The following is a 20844-nucleotide window of genomic DNA, read 5'->3' on the forward strand; positions in this document are numbered from 1 at the left end:
AGAAAGTTCTCTCTTCGTTGTGAGCAAGTCTGCAATGCCAGTTGTTCCCTAGCTCCCTTTGGCTTCAGGGGCCAGTTTGCCCTCTGTACTCAGCATTGGGCTCTGCCTTCCTCCTCAGTTTCCCCTTCGTTTCAATTGCTTACTGGCCCCCAGAGCTCTCGGATCACGGCAGTGACTGAGTTCTCAGGGTAAGTCCAAAACCCCTGCACCCCTTCTAGAGCAATCAACATTTCCCCCCTTAGAACAGGGGTTGCTGCATCTTCTCTCCAGTTTCCAGTGTAGGAGGATCCCATGGCCACTCTTTACTCTAGGCTTCTGACCCTGGAGTTCTCTGCCTCCTATAGCCCAAATTGTCCTGGCTTCTTTCTAGGCCAGGGGTGGGCAAGAGGAGGCCAGCAAGCTGGATCCAGCCCACCAAGCCACTGGATCCAGCCCGCAGCTGCCTCACTGGGACCCTTAGGCAGAGAGCAGCAGCTGTTGCTTTAAAGACTGGCTGCTCCATGCTGGGGAGGGAGGTGGGAGGGAGGCTTTGTGCACTGTCACGCCCCTGAACAAAATCTCTCAGCCCCCATTGGCCAGTTTTTGGCCAATAGGAGCTGAGAAATTTTGCTGATGGCAGGGACAGCGTGTGACGCTTCCTCCCCCCTGCCCATTACAGTCACAGAGTAGCCTGCACCTGCAGCTCGTGCTCCTGCATGTTCCTGCAGCGGGGAGCTGCCTAGGTAAGCACCTCCCAGCCAGAGCCTGCATCTGGCCTCCCATCCTGTCTCTTCCCCTCAAACTACCTGCCCCAGGCCCCCACCCAAACCTTCTGTACCCCTATCCCCCAGGTCACAACTCCCTCCCAGATCCTGCACCCTCTCCTATAACCTTCCCCAGGCCAGAATCCTCTCCTGCACCTATACCCCCTCCCTGACCCTGCACCCCATTCCCCTGCCCCAAGTCACCACCCAAACCCTTTGCACCCCCCTTCTCCCAGGTCACAACTCCCTCCCAGACCCTGCATCCCCTCCTACAGCCCCTCCCCCAGGCCAGAATCCTCTCTTGCTCCCATACCCCCACCTGGACCCTGCACCCCAAGCTCCTGCCTCAGATCACAACCCCCTCCTTCATCCAAACTCCTTCAGATTACACCCCCCACACACACTCCAGTCCCCCACCCAAGCTTCCTTCTGCACCTAATTTCCCTCCCAGACCCCACACTCTCTCCATTGAAATATGGCCCTTGATCATATTCCAAAATCTTGGCATGGCCCCACATTACAAATTATTGCCCACCTCTGTTCTAGGCTCTCTCCTCTCCTGACTGCCTCCTGCTCTTAGTAGAGCCCTGAGTCCCAGCTCTGCTGTCCCTGGAATCTTTCCTAGTTTGCTTCACCTCCCTCTCAACTACTGGCTGCTCTTAATTTTCTTAGCAGGCCTGATCTTAGTCACCTGATCCGCTTCCCCTCCTTTCCTGTACCTCAAGAAGTGAGCTAAATCGGCCTAAGTTGAGCCCCAACCCTGTACAGGATCCCCTCGCCCTGTGATAGTTTTCATGTAAAAGAGGTAGAAAGTTGGAAATGAGAGTAACTAGGTGTTGCCAAGCCCTTTGATACATGAGGGTTTTTCTGAGAGCTGGAGTCGTGTGATTACCTGAGAATCCCAGACTTCATTTTTAAAAAAGACGTGACTGCTAATGGCTTAAAAACCAGAAGGCGAGTAAAAAGCCCCCAGATGCAGTAGTTTTTTAAAATATCATGATTTTGAAGCCAATTATACTTTTAGAGTGGAGGGGGCCTCATGATTTCTGGTTGCTTGATGTTGGCAATAAAGCAAGCTGTTAATCAGAAATGCTGAAAGGCTTCGAAAGGCTGGGCCACACCCTCAGATGGAGTAAAGTCGGGTCAGTTCCATTGACGTAAGGGTAGCTTTGTGGCTTTGTCAATTTACAGCAACAGAGGATCTCCTTGCATTGGTGGTTCCAAGTTCTGTGTCTCATTTATAGTAAATTTCCAATATATTGTTTCAATTCATGGATCAAATTGCTACTCTCCTCCTGGAGTACCGATCAAAAAATCCTCAACCTCAGAGTCGTTTACTTCCCTGTAGTATTTCCTGAGAAGCTGGTGCAATGCTTTTCTGGGTTGCCTGTTTCTAATACCTTGTCACCGAGTGCTGAGATGTATAGGCAGGTTCACAAACCGTTCTACACCTCGGTCCTGATGTACAGCCTCTCCATCTGGTCTAACCTAGAGTGCCAGTCACACTGAATTAAGAGGCAGTTCTGTGACCTGCCCAGTCGTGCTCTGCAGACAGGTAGGACAGTTTAGCTCTTCCTTGTCCTTTGTTCCCAGCTCCCCGTTGAAGTCCATGGGAGTCTTTCGTTTGGCTTTCTTTGTGAGTTGGACCGCGTCCTGGAATCAGGATGTAAAAAATGTGGGTTAGATAAACAGAAGGTTACCTACTTAAGCAAAAAAGGAAAGTCACTGGAAAAGGCCCTCCGGGGGTGTCTGAATCTCCAAGGATTCCTTAGTGTCCTTGCTAGTCGCTAAAGGTTATTGGCTGGAATTCCTACTAATTGAAATTCCACCCATAGTGAAGAGAGTAGTACAGAGAGCTTCATTTCCCTGGCTTTGTGCAGGGTGACGTAAAGGAGATATATATGTGCATATATAGGTAATTAATATAAGGAACTCAATGTACGAGAACAGGGGTTCTCAAACTTTGTTGCACTGAGACCCCCTTCTGACAAAAATTACGATATGATCCCGGAATGGGGGGACAAAACCTTGAGCCTGCCTCAGCCCCACTGCCCTAGGCAGAGGGAGCCAAAGCTGAAGCTCCAAGGGCTTCAGCCCCAGGAGGGAGGCCTGTAACCTGAGCTCCAGCACTCTGGGCAGAACCCCCTGGGCTGAAGTCCCCAAGCAATGGGGCTCAGACTTCAGGCCAGGGCCCCAGCAAGTCTAAGCCAGGCCTAGGGCCCACTTTGAGGTCCTGACCCACAGTTTGAGAACACAGTACTAGAACATAAAAGTGTGCCGCACAGTGCATAAGTAAGCAGATTCAACACAATTGTTATACATTGCAAGTGGCTTCCTGAGTCCATCTTGTAAAGTAGGGCTCCATACCATATCCCTTGCCCCAAAGCTCAGCTTTAGGAAAGGACCCTCTGCCAGCCCCCATCACCTGATACCAGTCACTGGCTGCCCTTACGTTCTTATTATCTTCATACACAGTTCACTAATCTGGCTCCTCCCATCCCTACCAGTCAGCAGTGAATGAGGAGAAACAAAGTTCTCTCACTTGAACGGTTGGAATGGGGCTGGATGTAGACAGTTTAGAAGGGGGCTGGAGGCCCGCTTCCCATACTGCCTGGGCAATCAATACCATGCTCTGGACAGGGGCTCAGGAAAGGAAGTTAGTTCTTTTCTTCCTTGTATCGCCTCTAGGTAGCTCAGAGAAGCAACTAGAATCTCTCGTCCCTGGATAGTCCCTTCTGGGTGGCTGGATGTCACCTGAAAGATAGAAGTAAAATATTCTCCTCCCCTCTTATGTGTTCATGTATCATTTAAAGTCTCAAGTTGCCAGTCATGGGGACCCTCCCATGCGTTATGAAAATTGGCTTATGAATATGCAAAACTTGAAGAAGCTTTAAGGAAAATGCATCATGTGACATATCCTTTTCAGAGTTTGTTTGCGGACTATATTTTTTATTTGTGTGCATGTATTGTTCTTGTGTGTGAAGTTAAAATTATGAAGGATAAACCTGCTTATTAATCTAGAATTTGTAGTGAAAGCCTTTAGTGGTGCTCAAGGGGCTTAATGGCCTGGTGCTCAAGACAGTGATCCATGAATTGCTTGGTTTTTCCTGTAAGCCCAAACTGGTCGGACCTACAGACACATGTGACCATGATGCTGGAATCCATATTAAATCTGGTAGCTTTTCAAAGGGATGGGGAGGGTTAAACTAAGGGTTCTCACCTTGGGGAAATTCTGTTTAAGAAATAGAAAGCAATCAGCTTTGTCTTCAGCTGGCTTTTGACGCTGTCTTGCCCACCCTAAGAGGATACACACACAGACACCTGAAAACAAAACTCTAAGGAGACCAGAAGCCGTTAGGCCTAGGCTAGAGAAGAGATCAACTCTGAAGGCAAATAGGTGGGCTCATTGGTATGATCAGCCCACAGGGTGACAGTCCCAAGGGGACCTCTGTGATACAACCTGTCACGCTGCCTTTTACACTAACAAGCCACTCCTTCAGGCTGCTTGCAATGTACCTTTTTTGTCATCTTGCTGCCATTTCAATCATTTTATGAAAACTGCATTTGTTGGTGCAGACAGAAAATCTTCTCTCGGAGGGTTTATTTTTATGCTGGTTGTTCTTTCCTGTTGGATTTACTGGATTAATGAATTCCATGTTGGGTACTAATTAATGGCATGGCTTTCTGTCAGGCTTTCGATCCATGGATGCACCAGAGTCTATTACATCTGATTTTAATTAACTAAAAATCAAAGCTCCACATTAGGGAAACTGCAGATGTATATTTTGTCACCTTCGCAGTTGCTTTAAAGTAGAAATATTATCTGAGAGCTGCATTGTGCTGGATAGATACAGCCTTTTGGAAGAGTCTGTGTAGAACTGATATCAAAGGGGGTTCAGGAAGGGATTGTGCCTCATGCCTATACTTCTCTCTAGCCACTGCTTCATTTTCTTTCCTCCGATCTCTCTACCTGGTCTTTTTGAGGCTTCCAGTCCCACAAGCTGTGTTACGCATCTGTCTTATGTGGCCCTCACTGCTCCACTCTTGGGGCACCTCACAGTCCTTAATGTATTTAACCTTGAACACGCCACGTGGGACAGGAAGTACCATCACCCAGAGCTAAGCTAATCAGGAAATGTTTTTTTGTACCTGCAAAACATTGTGCAGAAATCAGCATTTTTGCTCAAAGATTTGAGAGTTTTCAATGCAAAACTAAAAACCAAACATTTGTCAGTTTCCAGCAAATGAAAAACAAAGGATTTTAGCTGCAAATTGAAAACTTTCAGTTTATGGCAGAAATGTTTGTATTTCAGAGTAACTCCCCTCCCCCTCAAGATGCAGAAAAGGAATACTTCCTGCAGAAATTTCAACCAGTTCTATTCTCATCCCCATGTCACAGAGGGGGAGCAAAGATACAAAGAGACAGAGGTGGACCCTGCATTGAAGATGAAGCAGGCATACCCACTCTGGCCTTACCCTAGGCAGTGTGGCTAAAAATAGCCAGATATAGAAGCATGGGCTTCAGCCCAGGCCGTAAGAGTTGGATTGGGAGTGTGTTCTTGTGTGGCTGTCAACGGGGCCTATGCCCCTGTGTCTTCTCTGCTGTTTCGAGTTAGATAAAAGTTAGTGTGGCTATGTCTACTAGAATTGCAGCCACACCTCTGATTTCAGTGTGGACATATACCCTATGTGACTTGACCAAGGTTCAACAGGGAGTCTGTGGCAGAGACCGAAATTGAGGCTGGGTCTCCTGAAACCTAGGCGAGCATCCAGACTGTTGGACCATTTTTCTGCCACATCTCGGTCATTCTCAGATCAGCCACTGATTGCCTCTCTAGCATCAGCGTGCTTGTTGACTCCCTCTGCAGGTTCTCTACTCTTGCCTCCCCATTTCCCCACTGCAACATAAAACCTAGTCATGCCCAACAATTGCTTCCTCCCCCTCCGCTCCCAGGTAGTGGAGTTGCTCTGGAGGGAACTCCATGATCATGCCAGACTGGAGGGAGCTCCATGATCATGCCAGACTGCCCTCACTGCAAATTAACCATCTTTTCCTAGTGTGCTGCCATTTTCCTGCTCAGACATCGATGCTTCTCTGCTCTCCTTGAATTCATGTGCGTATTTGCGCTAACTCACAATACATTTGTATAGTGCAGAAGGGTTCTGGGCATTACCATGATAGCAGTAATAAAGAGGAAGGAGAGAGAATATGGGTGCATTGACTTTTTTTCCCTACATACGATTAGTGATGGAGCTGAAAATGTTTGCAACATTTTAGTCACTACATAGAATAATAGGACTGGAAGGGACCTCGAGAGGTCATCGAGTCCAGCCCCCCGCCCTCAAGGCAGGACCAAGCTCCACCTACACCATCCCTGACAGATGTCTGTCTAACAAAGGAGTAAAAGTCATTTGCAGGAGATTGTTCAGTATCTGATTAACTTGTGTTGCATTGTTTTGCTACATTTTATCTCTAAAGCAGTAGGAAAACACTGTTCTTTGGTAAGCTCTTGGAGATGCCTGTTCCTTGGTTGACTTGTGCTGCCCTTGTTGTGGGAAGATCTCCCCTGCTGACTGCTGAGCACGCTTCCTGGTCCCCCGCAGTGTTAGTTGTTAGCTGGCTACCCTTACCTGGCCTCTGTGCAGATCCGTGGTGCTGCTTCCAGGAGACTCTCCAGCAGTATGTGCTATGTGTATTTCTAGTCTCATAGAAAAATGTCCTTTGTCAATTTTAAGATGCTTGAATTTCTCAGTGTAGATGGCTCCATGTGCAGAACTCTTGATGTGGAAGGAGAAAAACTTAGTCCTATTCAAGAAAGACAAGATCCTAATCAGTCTCAATAAAAAAGCCCAATCATCAGAACAAGTGAGCTGTGCCCACAAAAGCTCATGATCCCATCTACATGTTTTGTTAGTCTATAAAGTGCTACCAGACCAGTTGTTGTTTAAGTTAAAAAAAAAAAAAAACGGATTAGGATGATCATGCTGGGAAATCAGACAAGTACATAAATTCAGCCTTATCCATGATGTTTCTGCCTGGAAGGAAGCAGGCTTCTGTCGATGATCTAACTCTAAGGGCCAGTGCATCCACTTCCTTCATTTATTTTTTTATTTGTAATGTTTTTTGAGGCAGACCTCTCAATGCAGAGTGTCTAACCCGGTTCCGCAGAGTGGGACTGCGATGTCTCTCTTGGTGAGCTGAAATAAAGCCACAGACAGGGGAGAGTGCTGTGTTCTTCCCCTTCCCCCATTTATAAATGCCTTGTGCCATTCTGTTTGACTGTCCTGTACTACTGCACAGTAATAGAACAGGGCCACTGCTCTCGACTCAGTTCCGATTAAAGGAGACAAGCTACATAATAGCGAGGTTATGCTGTAAGCACAGGATCCTCATCGCAAAAGGAGGCCTCAAGCACTTACCTGTCCTAAAATCCAGTGGGAAATGTCATCGGTAGGACTGCTGCCCATCCTGTGTACCAAATATTGCTCTAGTTTGTTGCTCCCTCATTCCCCCACTCCATTCGGTTGCACCATGCTGTTGCAGCAGATTGCCACCCCGTTGTCAGCCCTTGAGTAATGACACCTCGCCAGCAATGTTTATTTTTATTCCCGTAGGCTCCTGCTCCCTTTCCGTTGCTGAATGCTGGAGTTGACACTGTGCCCTTCGTCCGCTGCGTCAAACGCAGCATAGGAAAGACAGAGCCCCAGTTGTGACAGGATGCGAGATGAGAAGAACCTGGTTGGGAACACTGAAAGGGGCTGGGGTGGAAAAGTTCCCCCATCCTCCATGGACAATCTGTTCCCACTGATTTACTCGACTGTCTCTTCCTAGAGCACATGTGCTGCTCTCCTCCCCTGCCTCACATGCTTTACAGCAGCCAAGCATCCAGTCCCTCTTGCAGTGAGTGCCTGGCCCACTTGAGGGCTAAAGGAGCCTGACCCTCACTTCCTCACTGAATTTCCTTATCACACTCTGATCTCCCCCCCCTTCCCACCCCCAGTAATCCTGAAAACACTGCTCAGCTGCAGGCCAGGAGGCTATGGCAGGGGTGGCCAGCTCACGGCTTGCGAGCTGCGTGCAGCTCTTCACCCCTGAAAGTGTGGCTCGCGAAGCCCCCCCTTCCCCATATACCCATACAAAAGGCCCTCGACTCTCTGTTCTCACCAGGTGCACGGGAGCCATTGGGTGCAGCAAAATGACGTGGACAAGATGGCGTCGGCTGACGGGAGCCTGATGTGAAACGCCTAGCCCGCGTTTTTTTAAAGGGGCAGCATCTTTTTTTTTCTCAACAGTTCTGGTGCGGCTCGTTGTATATTTTCCACGGCTGTTTCAGCTCTCTTTGTTTAATGGGTTGGCCACCCTTGGGCTATGGAGTCCAGTGCCACACTATGGCTTAGCTGGGAGAAGCTTGAAAGGTCACTGTACAGCTGTCCCCTTTTCTCCATACCAAGCCAAGGTGCATTAGGGCCCAGAAAAGCAAAGTCGGCTCCAAACCAAAGTCTATTATAAATTTCCATGCATTAGGGTTTTTACAAATGCGTATGGGCCCTAACTACATTACAGGATTGGCTGTGGTGTGAAAGCTGCTGACAGCATGATTCTCATGACATGATTAAAATCCACTGGCCTGATTGATTTTTCTGAGTGCTGAGCACCTGCAGCTCCCACAGACATCAGCGGGCGCCTCTGGACTTGAGAGAGGCAAGGCACAATTTGGGGAACCTAGTTAAAATAACTCGGCCCTGTTTATGCTGCGAAAGGGAACTGGGTTTTGTCTGTTGAGGAACGGTTTTGTTATAACCAAGTGCCTTGACACGGCTGATCTTTGCAGAGTAGATGGGATGTAGGATACCTTGCAATCTACAAAATTACTGATGAACTGAACCCTACATTACTCATTGTAATTGCTGCGGCTGCTGCTTCTGGACAGTACTGTCTCAGCGTTCTTGTGCTCTTGATGTCTCTATATACCTCGTCTCTTTTTTTACACCTAGATTGTCAGCTCTGTGTTAGGGACCATCTTTGTGTCATGTGTTTGTACAACACTTTCTAACTGGGGCTTCTGTGTGCTGCCATAATCAACAAAGGCACCAGAAGGAACTTGCGGACACGCAGCCATAGGTGAGCGTTTTGGTGCCTTCCATTGCAAAACGTAGGCGGGGTTTCGGCCTGTCACCAGAACCTTTCAGTAAACAGCAGAGCTGCTAGTGATTTTAATGTAATTCCAACAGGAGGAGAATGCGACTAATGGGTTAAGATGAAAAACAGTGGCTTGCTGGAACGTATTCCTTTCATATCTCCAAAGTCGGCTTCTCGAGATGAAAAGCTAAAGAGCTGCATTTAATGAAATTTTGCATTTAAACCCATTAACTTAAGTGCTTAGTTAGGATGCTCTGACACTTTGACTGGAAGAATTCTGAACATGCCACTGTGGAAAAGGTGAGCAGGCACTTTAATTGATATTTCTACTGTAGTGGAAACACCCAAGAATGCCTGATGACTCCAAACTAGGAAAGGAAAAGGCTTGCACATGCTCGGGATGGCCATGGGGCCTCGTTCTGACAGCTAACCCCCTTTGAATAATAGGCTTGCAACTGGGATATGAAACTATTTTGCTAAAGTGGGAGGATTGCACAACCCAGTTACGGGATTAGATTTGAAAGCCAGCACATTACCCCTAAGTATATGAATTAGTTAGGAGTGGAAAGAACATCTCTCATACTGTGCAGTATTAAGTGTTTCTGGCTCTGCCACAGGCTGCTTGAGAGACCTTGGGCAGGTCACTTCTCCCTCTCTGTGCCTTGGTTCCTCCCTCAGGAAAATGGAGATGTCACATCTCCACCCCCATGTTAGTTTTCATGGTAAATTCAGCAGTCCTTGTCAAGCACTTTGTGATCTTCAGTCAACAGGCACAGTGGAGGTTTTTAAAATATTATCGGTATTACACTATCTCCTCAAGGCGCTAACTTGAGACTGGAGCTTCATTGTGCCACGTCCAGAGAGCTTACAGTCTAGAGCAGCGGTTTTCAAACTTTTTTTCTCATGATCCAGTTGAAGAAAATTGTTGATGCCCACGACCCAACATAATCTGACTGAAGTGTGGGTTCTGGGGTGGGGCTGAGGAGGAGAGCTTCAGCTTTGGGGGTGGGTAAGGGTGGTGGTAAGGCAGCTTCCTGGCTCTGCAGCAGCAGCAGGTTCACAACCACCAGGAGTGCAGAGCTAGTGCTCAGGGCAGGAACAGTGCATAAAGCCCTGCATGCTCTTCTGCTCCTCCCTTCCCTCCTTCCCCCATCTAGGAGTCAAGCCTGCTGCCGGCTGCTTCTGAGGCACTGCACAGTCTGAGGTGCCAGGACAGGCAGGCACCTGCCTCAGCACCTCCACTGATCATCCTGTATCAACGAGTCCCAGTGCCTGTCATTCCGCGACCCAGCATTTGAAAACCGCTGGGCTAGAAGGAAAAGGCAGTGGACAAAGGGTGGGAGGAAGGCAGGAAGTCTGATAATCTGCACTTGACACATGAGAAACTGGGACCCAGAAAGATGAAGCGACTTGCCTAAGGTCACAAAGGAAGTACAGCCAGGAGTGTTCATTGCACAGGTCTTCTGGGTTGCAATCCCCCACCATAAACACAAGGCCCCTCTCCAAATACGAAGTATTTCTGTTTTCCAGTGGTGACGTGTCAAAAGCTTTGAGATGGCATAGACCTTCAGGCTGGTTTCCACAGAGCCCTAGAAATGTAGCTCTCAACCACCCCACCCCCCACTGAGGTAGGACTAGTGTTTTCAAAAGGGTGAAGAAATTGTACCCGTGTGCACAAAATGGACCCTTTTAGAGTATCTCTGCACTGCAATGGAACAGCTGTAGCAGGTGGTTTATTGAAATGCAGGCACACCTGTAGTGTGCAGACACTTGTTTGGGTGCCCAAGTGCCTTGGTGGATGGGTGTTTGTGATGCCAATGTGCATGTTGCTGTACAGAATATGAGACACAAGGCTTGTGCCTCCCAAGGAGCTGATAGTCCAGTCAAGCAAAAAAGCTTTCTCTGGGGGAGGGAGGGGTGTTGTGCAGAAGTATTAGCCCTACTTAGTGAGGGAGTTTGAGACTGCCAGGCGGCTGTACTGAGGAGGAGGGACTTTGAAGAATGAGGCATTTGGGTGAGATCCTTCATTTTAGGAGAACAGCATGGCATGGTAGAAGCAAGGTGGGCACGTGCCGGTACAATGGATTTTCCTGAAAACTAGGCCCAGTATGTCCTAGAGTGTTCTGATTTCCTGACACATTGTTTTGAAATTTGAGGCAGTTATTTCAGAGGCTGGGCCTGATCTCTTCCACACTTTCTGTGCATAGGGAGGGCTTTGTTTCTGGAAACGGGTCTGCCTTTTGCAGGCAATCAGGAGGAGAAAGTAATCTTTGTTTTTTACGGAGTAACCCACAATGGCACTACAGTCACACGTGTATATTAGTCACACACGTTGTTTAGCTGCATCGGAGCGATGGGAGCCCTTGTCTGGAATACGGACAGGAATCGTTGTCTCATCACTGAGCCTACGTTACTACTACTACTAATATTTTATTGTTTGTATGCAAATGGCACCTAAAAGCCCCAGCTAAGACCTAATACAAGATGTCAGGTGCTGTACAAACCATAGTAAAAGACAGATAAACTGCAGTTGAAGTAAGTAGTCAAAGGATGGGAGGGAACAACAGAGGCATGGAGGTTGTATGACAGGTCAGTGGTAGAATTAGGAACAGAATCCAGGTTTCTTGATTTCCAGTCCAGTGCTCTATCCTCTGGAATATACTTGGTCTCCTAAGCATGCCATTGATTGTGAATCAGTGTTGGACAAATGGCAATTCTATGTCTTCTACTCCTACAAGAATTGCCTTGTGAGGTTTAAGATAAGAGAGCTATGGAGGAAAATATTTGTTAGGAGGATCCTAGGAAATTCTGTAACGATGGGGGCATGGGAATATGTTTATGTGAAAGGACATTTCGGGAATGTGGTTTCAAGTTGCTCTTTATTCATACCATTAGATCTAAACACAAGCGAATCACAGTATTAATCCGACGCTTATGGTAAATGTTGGCTTGAATTAGACACTTCTCCAACTATACTTGCAGTTTAGCTTACAGACAAGTCACAGAGACAGTCCTCAGGGAAGCGTGGAGATGAATGTCAGAGCAGCGGGCATAGCAGGCCACAAGCACCAGTATGGTGAGAATGTCCGCGTCGCTCAGTGGAGATATTAGACTGTGGCATGGCCTCCTAAGGAAGTGGTGGAAGTCCCGTAGCATGGCAATGTTAAACAAGGCGGGGCAGCGTTCTAGAAAATATGCGTGAGGGAGAGATCCTCCGTTGGCTCGTGGAGGTGGATTGGGTGGGCCAAATAGGTTTCTTCTATCAATCCGTCTGTTCCAGCCAGAAGTTGATCACTTGATAAATTACCCTGCTTTGTTCATTCCCTCGGAAGCATCCAGCCCTGGCCGCTGTAGGAAGACGGGAGGGTTGGGCTAGCTAGATCGGTGGTCTGAGCCAATGTGGGTGGTTCTTATGTTCTCTGTATTTATGGCCCCGGTTACATCTCAAGTATGTGTAGATTAATCTCATCACAGGGCGTGTGTGTCAGAGCCTGGAATTAACCCGGATCTCCCAAGTTTCCAGTCCCAATTCCTTAACCTTAAGGCTCTGTATCTGTTGTCTTTGACACTCTCTGTCAGTGTTTTTCTAGCATTTTTCAGAGCTCAGGGTTTGAGCCTGCAAGACTGCTGTGTTCGTGACTCCCACTTAAGTCAGTGGGAGTTGTACACACAGAAGGTTTGCCAGATCAAGCCTTTGCTGGGGGTGTTGACCTTTTGGTTCTGGGGGAAAAGTGTTTCCCAATCAGTGCAGGGAGCACAGAGGAGTTAGTCTGGGGGGTTTTGCTTTGTTTAAAGTATAGAAAAATACCTTGTTACTATGTATGTCTGTTCCCAAAGGGGCAGATCCTAGTCCTCCTACTGCCAGCACTGCATGGGATTGGGCCCTAGGCTTTTTCTGAGCTATATCTGCTTAGTTGCCTGGCAAAAGCAAGTATTTTTACTCTACCCTGCACTGCAGAGCCAGCCTAACTGCAGAGAGGCAGGCTGCATCCTATTGTGCCTTGCACATCATCTACCAAAGTGCCAGCTGAATCCTGAGCCCAGGATCTTTATCGTTGCCGATGGTTGGCGGTGATGCAGACGGAACACAGCTTTGTTCTCAGCTATCGGACGGAGTGCGCAGCTCCAGCTCTGGGGGGAGAACGGTGCGAGTTTGAGAGAGAGGTCGCAGTGGAAGGGATTGTGACACCAGAGAGATGCTGTGTGGAGTGGAGTTTTCTGATAGCCACAAGGAGTTTCTTTGCGTAGCGGCTATTCATAAATTGCAATGAGCAACAGTAAATTGTGCTGGCGAGGGGGGTATGTGTGTCTGCAGCTTGCCCTTCCAAATTATTTGCCACCCCAGGTGTTACAAGACTTCCAGTCTCTACCTCATCTCTCATGCTGCTGTCAATTTTCTTCCGTTTGTGCTTTATCCTTTTAAAATATTGTCCTTTATTCTTTCCATTGAAATGTAGCAGGTGATGATCTGAAGTTCCGAATGAGTGCCAGAATCCTTAGTGCCAGCTGCAAAATAGACATACAGCCGGGGTGGGCGTGTGGCCTGCGAGACATGTTGCAAGGCACAGGATTGCCAGATTCTGCTGGTTTCCCTCCATGTAGTTTGTTTCCTTCATGTATTACTAAAATGACATACACATAAAGCAAGGGCCGGTGAAGTGAGGTGCGTGCTGATCGTACACAGAGCCGTGCGCTCCCTCTGCATCCAATCAAAGCGCTGCTATGGTTCAGTCGACTCCCTGCAAACTCTATGTACGCAAGCGCTATTAGCAGAATTATCCCATCCTGGGATGACAACTTGGTGCAGACCGTCTTTTGGCCCTGACCTAGGTTTCCCATCACTGATGTACAGCAACCAGTGTCTAATGATCGTGGTGCACATGGGTGGGGGAGTGTGAATTCTCCCATCAGGAAGAGCTGCTAGAGCAAAGATAGTCCCTGCCTCCAAAAGTTTACAGTCTAAAATGTCCTGATTTTCCTTTTGCTAAATTGCAACAGAAGAACAAATCAATGCTGTTGCTAAGTAAAGTACACTTGTCCCTTCTAGGCATTATTACTTGGATAAGGCCAGTGTCCCTCATTTCTGTTGCACCAAAAAGTATTCCGCCCTAAATTGTATGCTGCATGAACAGTTGAGGGAACTGGGACTATGAAGGGTAGATGTCCGTTCCATGAATATCTCATCCCATTCGTTATGCGGATCATAGATAGTGGACTTAGGAAGGGCCTCGTAGGATATCTGTTTAATCCCATGTCCAGGATAGTTTTTGGTCCTAATTGACATGCCTTGAATCTGGTCTATTCTTGAATGTTTCTGATACCCAACAGTCTCGGTCCTTAGCAAATGAATCTAACAACTGATCCTGGCTGTTGGAGATGTGTGGCTGATGCCTAATCCCCATTTTCTTATTTTGAGACACTTCTTTTCTGCTGTTGTTAATTTCTTGGTACTTTTATCTATACTGTCCCTTCTGATTGGGTGTGATCTGTGCATTTGGGGCCTCGTCCCACTAACTGCTAATAGCTGCCAGTCCCACTGACACCTCGCTGTCTCTGGGAAGCATTCCCCCTTTCGGGATCAGGCCTGTAGAGAAAAGTGCCTCATCGTTTCCCAACTTGGAACCCAATCTAAGTCCCACCTGCCTCCCTGTTCTCTTCTTTATTCCACTCAAGCCATATGAGTAGCCATCCGCTTCGTTGGCACCCTTGGAATCTAGATGAGTAATGAAGGCTGCCACCCGATTTTTAAATTGAGCCGTAATAGTCAAAATAATGAACACACAGAGAGCTCTGGCATTGCGTGCTGTCATGCAGAGCTATGTCAAAACCTTGACTAAAACCTAGCGGTCTGATTTCTAGAGGTGCTGGGTACCTGCCGCTCCCGTTTGACGTAGCCACAGGCTCTCAGCACTTGTGCAGATCAGGCCCTCTATGCATCATAGCTACGTCTTTGTCTGCTGAACTTGTGCTGCTTGTGTCAAAGCAGGCTATCTGGTTTCTTCCGGCACAGTCTGTTCTTTGCGAACTCCTGCTGCCGATTGCTCATCAAGATGATGTCGGATCTTACAGATCAATTATTCACTCCGATATTTTAGCCTGTAGTAAGGCAGAGCTTGACTAATCCTTCCTTGGCTTGATGTTTTTCTGCTTTAAAATGTGTGTAAGTGGTTCCGCAATTTCCTCTGAACCCAAGGGGTAGAAGACTGTGATCTAGCTAATACAGACATTTGACTGTGATGGAAAGTGGCGGTTTCTTTTCTCACATTGCTTCGCCTTCTAGACAGTAAGAGAGGACACAGGTCAGCAGATCAAAATACAGAAGTCACTTCAGTGCTTTCAGTTTATTGCTTCCCTGGGACAGTGGACATAAAACTGTAGTCAGTGCTTTGTTTCTAATCATTGGCTTGTCAGTGGCAGAAAGATGGTTCTTTTCAATTAAAACGTGTCCTTTCCTTTTCTGCAGAGAAAACAGCTGATGATGACGTCCAGAAGTCTGACATCTCATCCAGCAGCCAAGGAGTGATTGAAAAGGAATCACTGGGACCCCTTCTCCTGGAAGTAGGTGCCTCCCCACCAGTCTTTTTGTACTTCAGATCTGAGGCTGTTCTAAGGAATCCTGAACCCAGAAAATATAATATAGAATAGTAGGAAAACAGTCAGAATCCGGTTGTTGCAAGGCTAGATTATCCCTTGCTGAAGCTGCAAATAACCTGCTTTAGTCCCTCAGTTTAGCAGATCCTTTAAGCATGGGAATCCTAGCCCTACTTGCCAATGCACTTAAGTGCATGCTTAAGTCCCACTGAAATTAAAGCAACAGTAATATGCGCTTAAATGCTTTGCATGAATCAGAGCCATCGAGAGCAGTGTCTTAATATTGGTATCATGGTGCCATGCTGATGTCTGCCCACCTCTGTGTAGTGATTTCATTCTTTCCGCTTAGCCTGGGCAGCATTGTGGAGCCGTCATTCAACCGAGCAAACTGAAAGCAGTTAACTTCCCGGGAAGGAAAGGGGGAGGAGGAGGAATGTAATTTTCAACCATGCTGACCTAAGTCACCCTCTAGATCAGGGCAATAAAATGGTGGCAGGGCTGCTGCTGCCATATTTATCTGTGCCTTTGCAGGTACAGGCAATCGCAGCTCCTATTGGCCTGGGAATGATGATCTGTGGCCAATCGGAGCTGCAGTGCCCCATACCTACAGAGACTCAGGTAAATACGGTGCTGTGGGGGGCCCACCGGGGGCTAAACCTGGTGGACCAGATCCAGCCTGCAGACCGGCATTTGCCCACGCATGCTCTTGATAGATTATCTTGGAAATGGCCAGGGTGCTGAGGAATTGTTAGCCCTTCCAGGCACCATGGTCCTTAGATGTGCGCTAGTAAATGTCTCCCTCCCAGAAAAGGCATGAGAAAACAAGCATTAAATCCAGACTGAATACTGAGTGCGAAGCAGTGAATTGGAGTGGGCCAAGAAACTGCAACAGAACTAGATCGTCACATTTTGAGGTCCAACAGGCTACCACATCATTTAGTCCAGGAGTGGACAAGGTAGGTTCAGCCTGCCGAGCCATTTGATCTGGCTTGTGTTTGGTTGCCCTGCTGCTCCCCCTCTCCCAGACCAATTAAGACCTGGGAATGGGGGAGTACACAATGTCTCCTCCCCCCGCTAAGGTGCACGGCACCAGAAGGAACTGCCAGCTGTTTAGAATGGCTGGTGGTTCCCTCTAGGCACTGCACGCCCCTGGCAGGGCAGGGGTGGAAAGCAAGAGACTTCATGCACTCCCTCTCCCCTGGCCAATCAGGGACTGGGGGCGAAGGCAGAGTGCACAAAGTCTCCTCTCCTCACCCCCGCCAGGGGCCAGCTGTGCCTAAAGGGAACAGCCCCTTTCTACTTGAGGCCCCGCCTCTTTTGCCTGAGGCCCCGCCCCTTCAGAGGTGGCCCACAACCACTGCCAAAATTCGTGAAGTGGTCCCCCCTGCAAAAATTATTGCCCACCTCTGATTTAGTCTGACCTCCTATATGTCATATACCAGTAAACTCCACCCAGTCACCTCCGCACCGAGTCCAACAACCAGAATTAGACCCAAAACTAAACTGTTGTGTGCCATGGCAGAGAGTTGCAGGGTCGGCTGGGGTTAGGGTGTGGGTGGAAGTGGACTGGGATAGATGAGGTCAGCGGTCCTCAAACTGGGTCATGCCATTATTTCAATGGGATTGCCAGGGCTGGCTTAGATTTCCTGGGGCTCAGGGTTGAAGTCTGAGCCCCAGTGCCCGGGGCTGAAGTCCCAAGCAGATTCCCTGGCTGAGGTTCTTGGGCTTTGGCTTTGATGCCTTGCCTGCCTGGGGCAGTGGGGCTCGGGCTCTGGCCCTCCATCAGAGATGATGGGAATCAAGTGGGCTAAGGCTTAATTCCCCCTCCTGGTGTCATGAAGTAACTTTTGTTGTCAGAGTAGGGTTGTGGGGCAACCCCTGGAAAGTCACTTCTGGGAGTAGCACTCCTACATTGGAAATCCAGGGTGAGTGTGGCAAAGACGCTGGCACAGTTTGAGAACACTTTTATTCCAAAGCATCTAGACCTAGCCAGTAGCTCTCTATGGGGGTTGAAACAATTGGGTGCTTATATGGGATGGGGAGTTAATTAAATTGGCTTGTCCGTGACGGAGAATATGGTTCCATGCTCAGAGAGTAGCATTAATAAATCGTTTCTCCAGGGTATTAACACAAGGGTGTGTTGTCGCTCCGTCCAGTTCTGCTTTGTAAAGAACTCCTCAAAGATCTGTATCAGCTATGCAGACAGAAGGACGGTTTTGTAACTTGAGATCCCATGCAAAACATGCTCACAGATGGGTACATTGCTCTGGAGTGCAAAGCTGCCTCCTGACACCAGGCCTCCAGCCTGATCAATTTGGTAATCTACATTGCGTCTAGCCAATGCACGTTGAGATCTATGAAGCTACATGCTGCTGTTTAAATGTATCCTCAGCTCAAGTGGAAGCAGATATTTATCTGTGATTTCCAGACCCAATGTCAGGTTGTATATGTCGTCTAACCCTGGGCGCCTGCAGTGTTCACTTAGGTCTGGTTCCTGTGCAGTGCGACTGGAGAGTTGCAAGGAGAAGAGTAAGGTGGTGAGCAAGACCAAGACAGCAGGGAATCTCTCTCTACTGCATAAATCTGAGTGCCAGGCTACTGCTGCCTGCTAGCAGGTTTGAGACCTTAGAGGGGAAACATAGAACTAAGCTCCTCATAACCAAAGGAGCCTTGCACTTCAACCTAGGTCTTCCCAGATGCACCTATTCCCCACTAATATCCTACCCTAGCTTGTGCTCTTGTGGGTAAGAGAGCAGGTATTCAGAAGGCTTGAAGATTGCTCCCATTCAGTGTGTAGGATAAAGGAGAACCTTACATGTGCACTAGGGCTGCAGAGCAGCAGTTGTGGTGCACTATAGAAGGGCTTGCAAGATCCAGGAAGATGGCTGGATGTGTAGCTTGAATTTCTTTTCAGTATATTCAGCACACTGGTGTCCCCCACCTTTCAGGGCCAAGCATCACTTGTCTAGCAGCAGAAGGATTTGCGTGGCAGAGGGGCATGCTCATGCTGTTAGCAGCGTACAGAGAGGTTTTTCTGCTAAGGCAAGGATAGGGGCTCTGGCTGCACTAAGGGGTGGGGAGCAGTGTTCCCTGTAAGCAGGGCACTTGTGCGACTGCTCAAGAGACATTCAAATGCCGCCCAGCTGATTAGCAGAGCGCCCACCACTAGGCTTTGTGTTTCTACTGGTGGTGCATATTCACACCTGCCTCCATTAGGGATGTAAAAGCCCATTTAATCAGTAAGGAAGCGGTTTACTGGTTAACCCTAGCCTCAATGCACATAAACAAATTTATTTTGCACCTGGATGGAAAAAAAATCTGCACAAGGATAGAAAAGATTACAGGGAACGTTAATGGGCAGTGCTAGATAGTCCGTCTCAAGGCTATAGCAAGCAACTTGCTGCTCTCCTCTCCTCAAACTACTCCCTTTTGAGGTGTTTGGTCCTTTCCCTCCTCCAGGCACTGCTATCCATGTTGGAGAGGAGGAAAGATTAATTCTCTCCCACTCTGCGCAGCATTGGCTCGTGAGAGGTATCAGTTGGACTGTTTTTAGAGCTCTTTCCAAACCTAAACTAACAGCCCACCCTGTGAGGGTGCTGACGGTTACCATCCCTGTTTTACCCACGGCAAGACAGAGTAGGGGCATTGCGAGAACATACTGATTTTTGTGGAGCACTCCGGAAATACTCCCCATCTGTGCTCAGTGGTGGTTAGTATTATTGGGGTGACTGTCCTGGTGCGCCCAATAAATGATCTCGCTGAGGCATGGTTTCAGATCCTGCTTATGTGGAGACAACTATGAAGCAACTTTAGTTTTCTGTCACCCCTGGCCGTGAGAGGCAGAATTGGGTTCCAGGAGATTTCTAAACAACTTTCAAATTCAGCTGTCTGAAAATGTTGTTGAGGTGACTCCCATCCCCACCAGCTGGCGCTTTAACTCTTGGGATAACAGAGCTTGCTGCTCAAAAGGTCCTAAGTGCTTGTCCACTATTAAAGTCATTAAGATGCAGGCACTCAGCTGCTGTAGTGATGAGGGACATGGAAGTGCCAAGGTAGGATTTGTAACCATAGGCTCATCTGTGTGCTCTTGAGTTCCGGTCTATATTAATGGCCACATGCCCTTACTGTCATCTTGGGAAACCTTTTGCTGCTTTCCTAGACCTTCTGAGGTGGGGCCAGATCTCTTTGCCATTAAGGAGCTAACTTGCTACTCTGCAACATGTTGATTAGAATACAGCACAAATGTAGGTTCTAAATGTTTATACTCCAGTCGCCTTAGTGACATCTTTCCGGGTGGTCTTTGTGTTCTAAGATTGGCTTTCACTTCAGTCCCAAGGACTCAGAGCCGGCAGATCTGGGTTGTAATTTCCTGCTTTGCTGTGGATGGCCTTCCTGTGGCCCCTTTGGGCAAATCTTGCTGTAATTCTGCTTTCTCATGGGGGATAATATTATTTCCCTGCCTCAAACAGTTGGCTCATGTGAATGTTTGTTAAAGCCTTTTTAGAGCCTCAGATAGAAGGGGCTGCAGAAAGACTGAAGAAAACGTGACAAAAAATAATTTGGTTGGGATCAGATCCATCCCTGATCATAGATCACAAGCTCTACAGTCAGCAATGCTGACACACCAAGTATTTGTAAACCCCAGAGTAGCTTTTGCTCAGTGTTTCTAATAAGGATGTTAAATAGCAACTAATCGAATAGTCGATGCATTTTGCATCGACTATTCAATTAATTGATAGGCCTTTGAAATGTAGCAGCTGCCCTAGGGGAAGGCACTGTGTGCCCTGGGAAGGACTCCAGCTGATCCCAGGGCTCCACATGGCGCTGCCGCTTTGAAATGCCTCATGTAGCCTCAGGCTGCACATGGCGTTTCTAAGTGGCAGCAGCCACGTGAGGCCCAGGGTCTGGCACCAGGCTTCAAGTAGTGCTGCCACTTTGAATTACCCCCTTCTTCCCCTGCCCCTTGCTGCCTCTTTCTGATAGAAGTAGCAGGGAGAGTGTGTGTGTGGGGGGGAGGGGGGCGGGGGGAGGGAGCAACTAGTCAGCTAGCATGTCAGCTATGCATTAAGCATTTGCTTACTGGATAGTTGACTAGTCCTTCACACCCCTAGTTTCTAAGTTAGGAGTGGGTTTTATTACCCTACGTGAGTTTTAGTTCAGTAGCCTCTTCCTTCTGCAAAGCACCCTGGGGTATTGTATGCAGAGCACTCTAGTTAGAAACCTCGTCTTGCAGTTTCCTGCAGTGCTTGTATCCCAGCCCCCCGCTTCCTTAGTTTCCCTCAAAAAATTAGTGTTTTATTGGCTTTTGATTAGGATGCTCACAAGAGAGGCATGGGCCCCTCTACCAGTTTTCAGAAATGGATTATTCAG

At 48.0% G+C, this 20844-nt stretch overlaps 1 protein-coding gene across 9 annotated transcripts in view; it reads left to right on the top strand.

Moving 5' to 3' along the window:
• NCOA1 (nuclear receptor coactivator 1) overlaps positions 1-20844 on the top strand; it is a 346176-nt gene that overhangs the window by 246782 nt on the left and 78550 nt on the right. For all 9 annotated transcript variants that reach the window (XM_075923291.1, XM_075923289.1, XM_075923293.1 and 6 more), the window contains one exon: positions 15347-15441. In XM_075923291.1, the coding sequence (XP_075779406.1) occupies positions 15347-15441 (95 nt within the window). Of the gene's footprint in view, positions 1-15346; positions 15442-20844 lie in introns of those variants that run through there.

The sequence above is a fragment of the Pelodiscus sinensis genome, chromosome 3 (assembly GCF_049634645.1).
Source record: "Pelodiscus sinensis isolate JC-2024 chromosome 3, ASM4963464v1, whole genome shotgun sequence".
Lineage (NCBI taxonomy): Eukaryota > Metazoa > Chordata > Testudines > Trionychidae > Pelodiscus > Pelodiscus sinensis.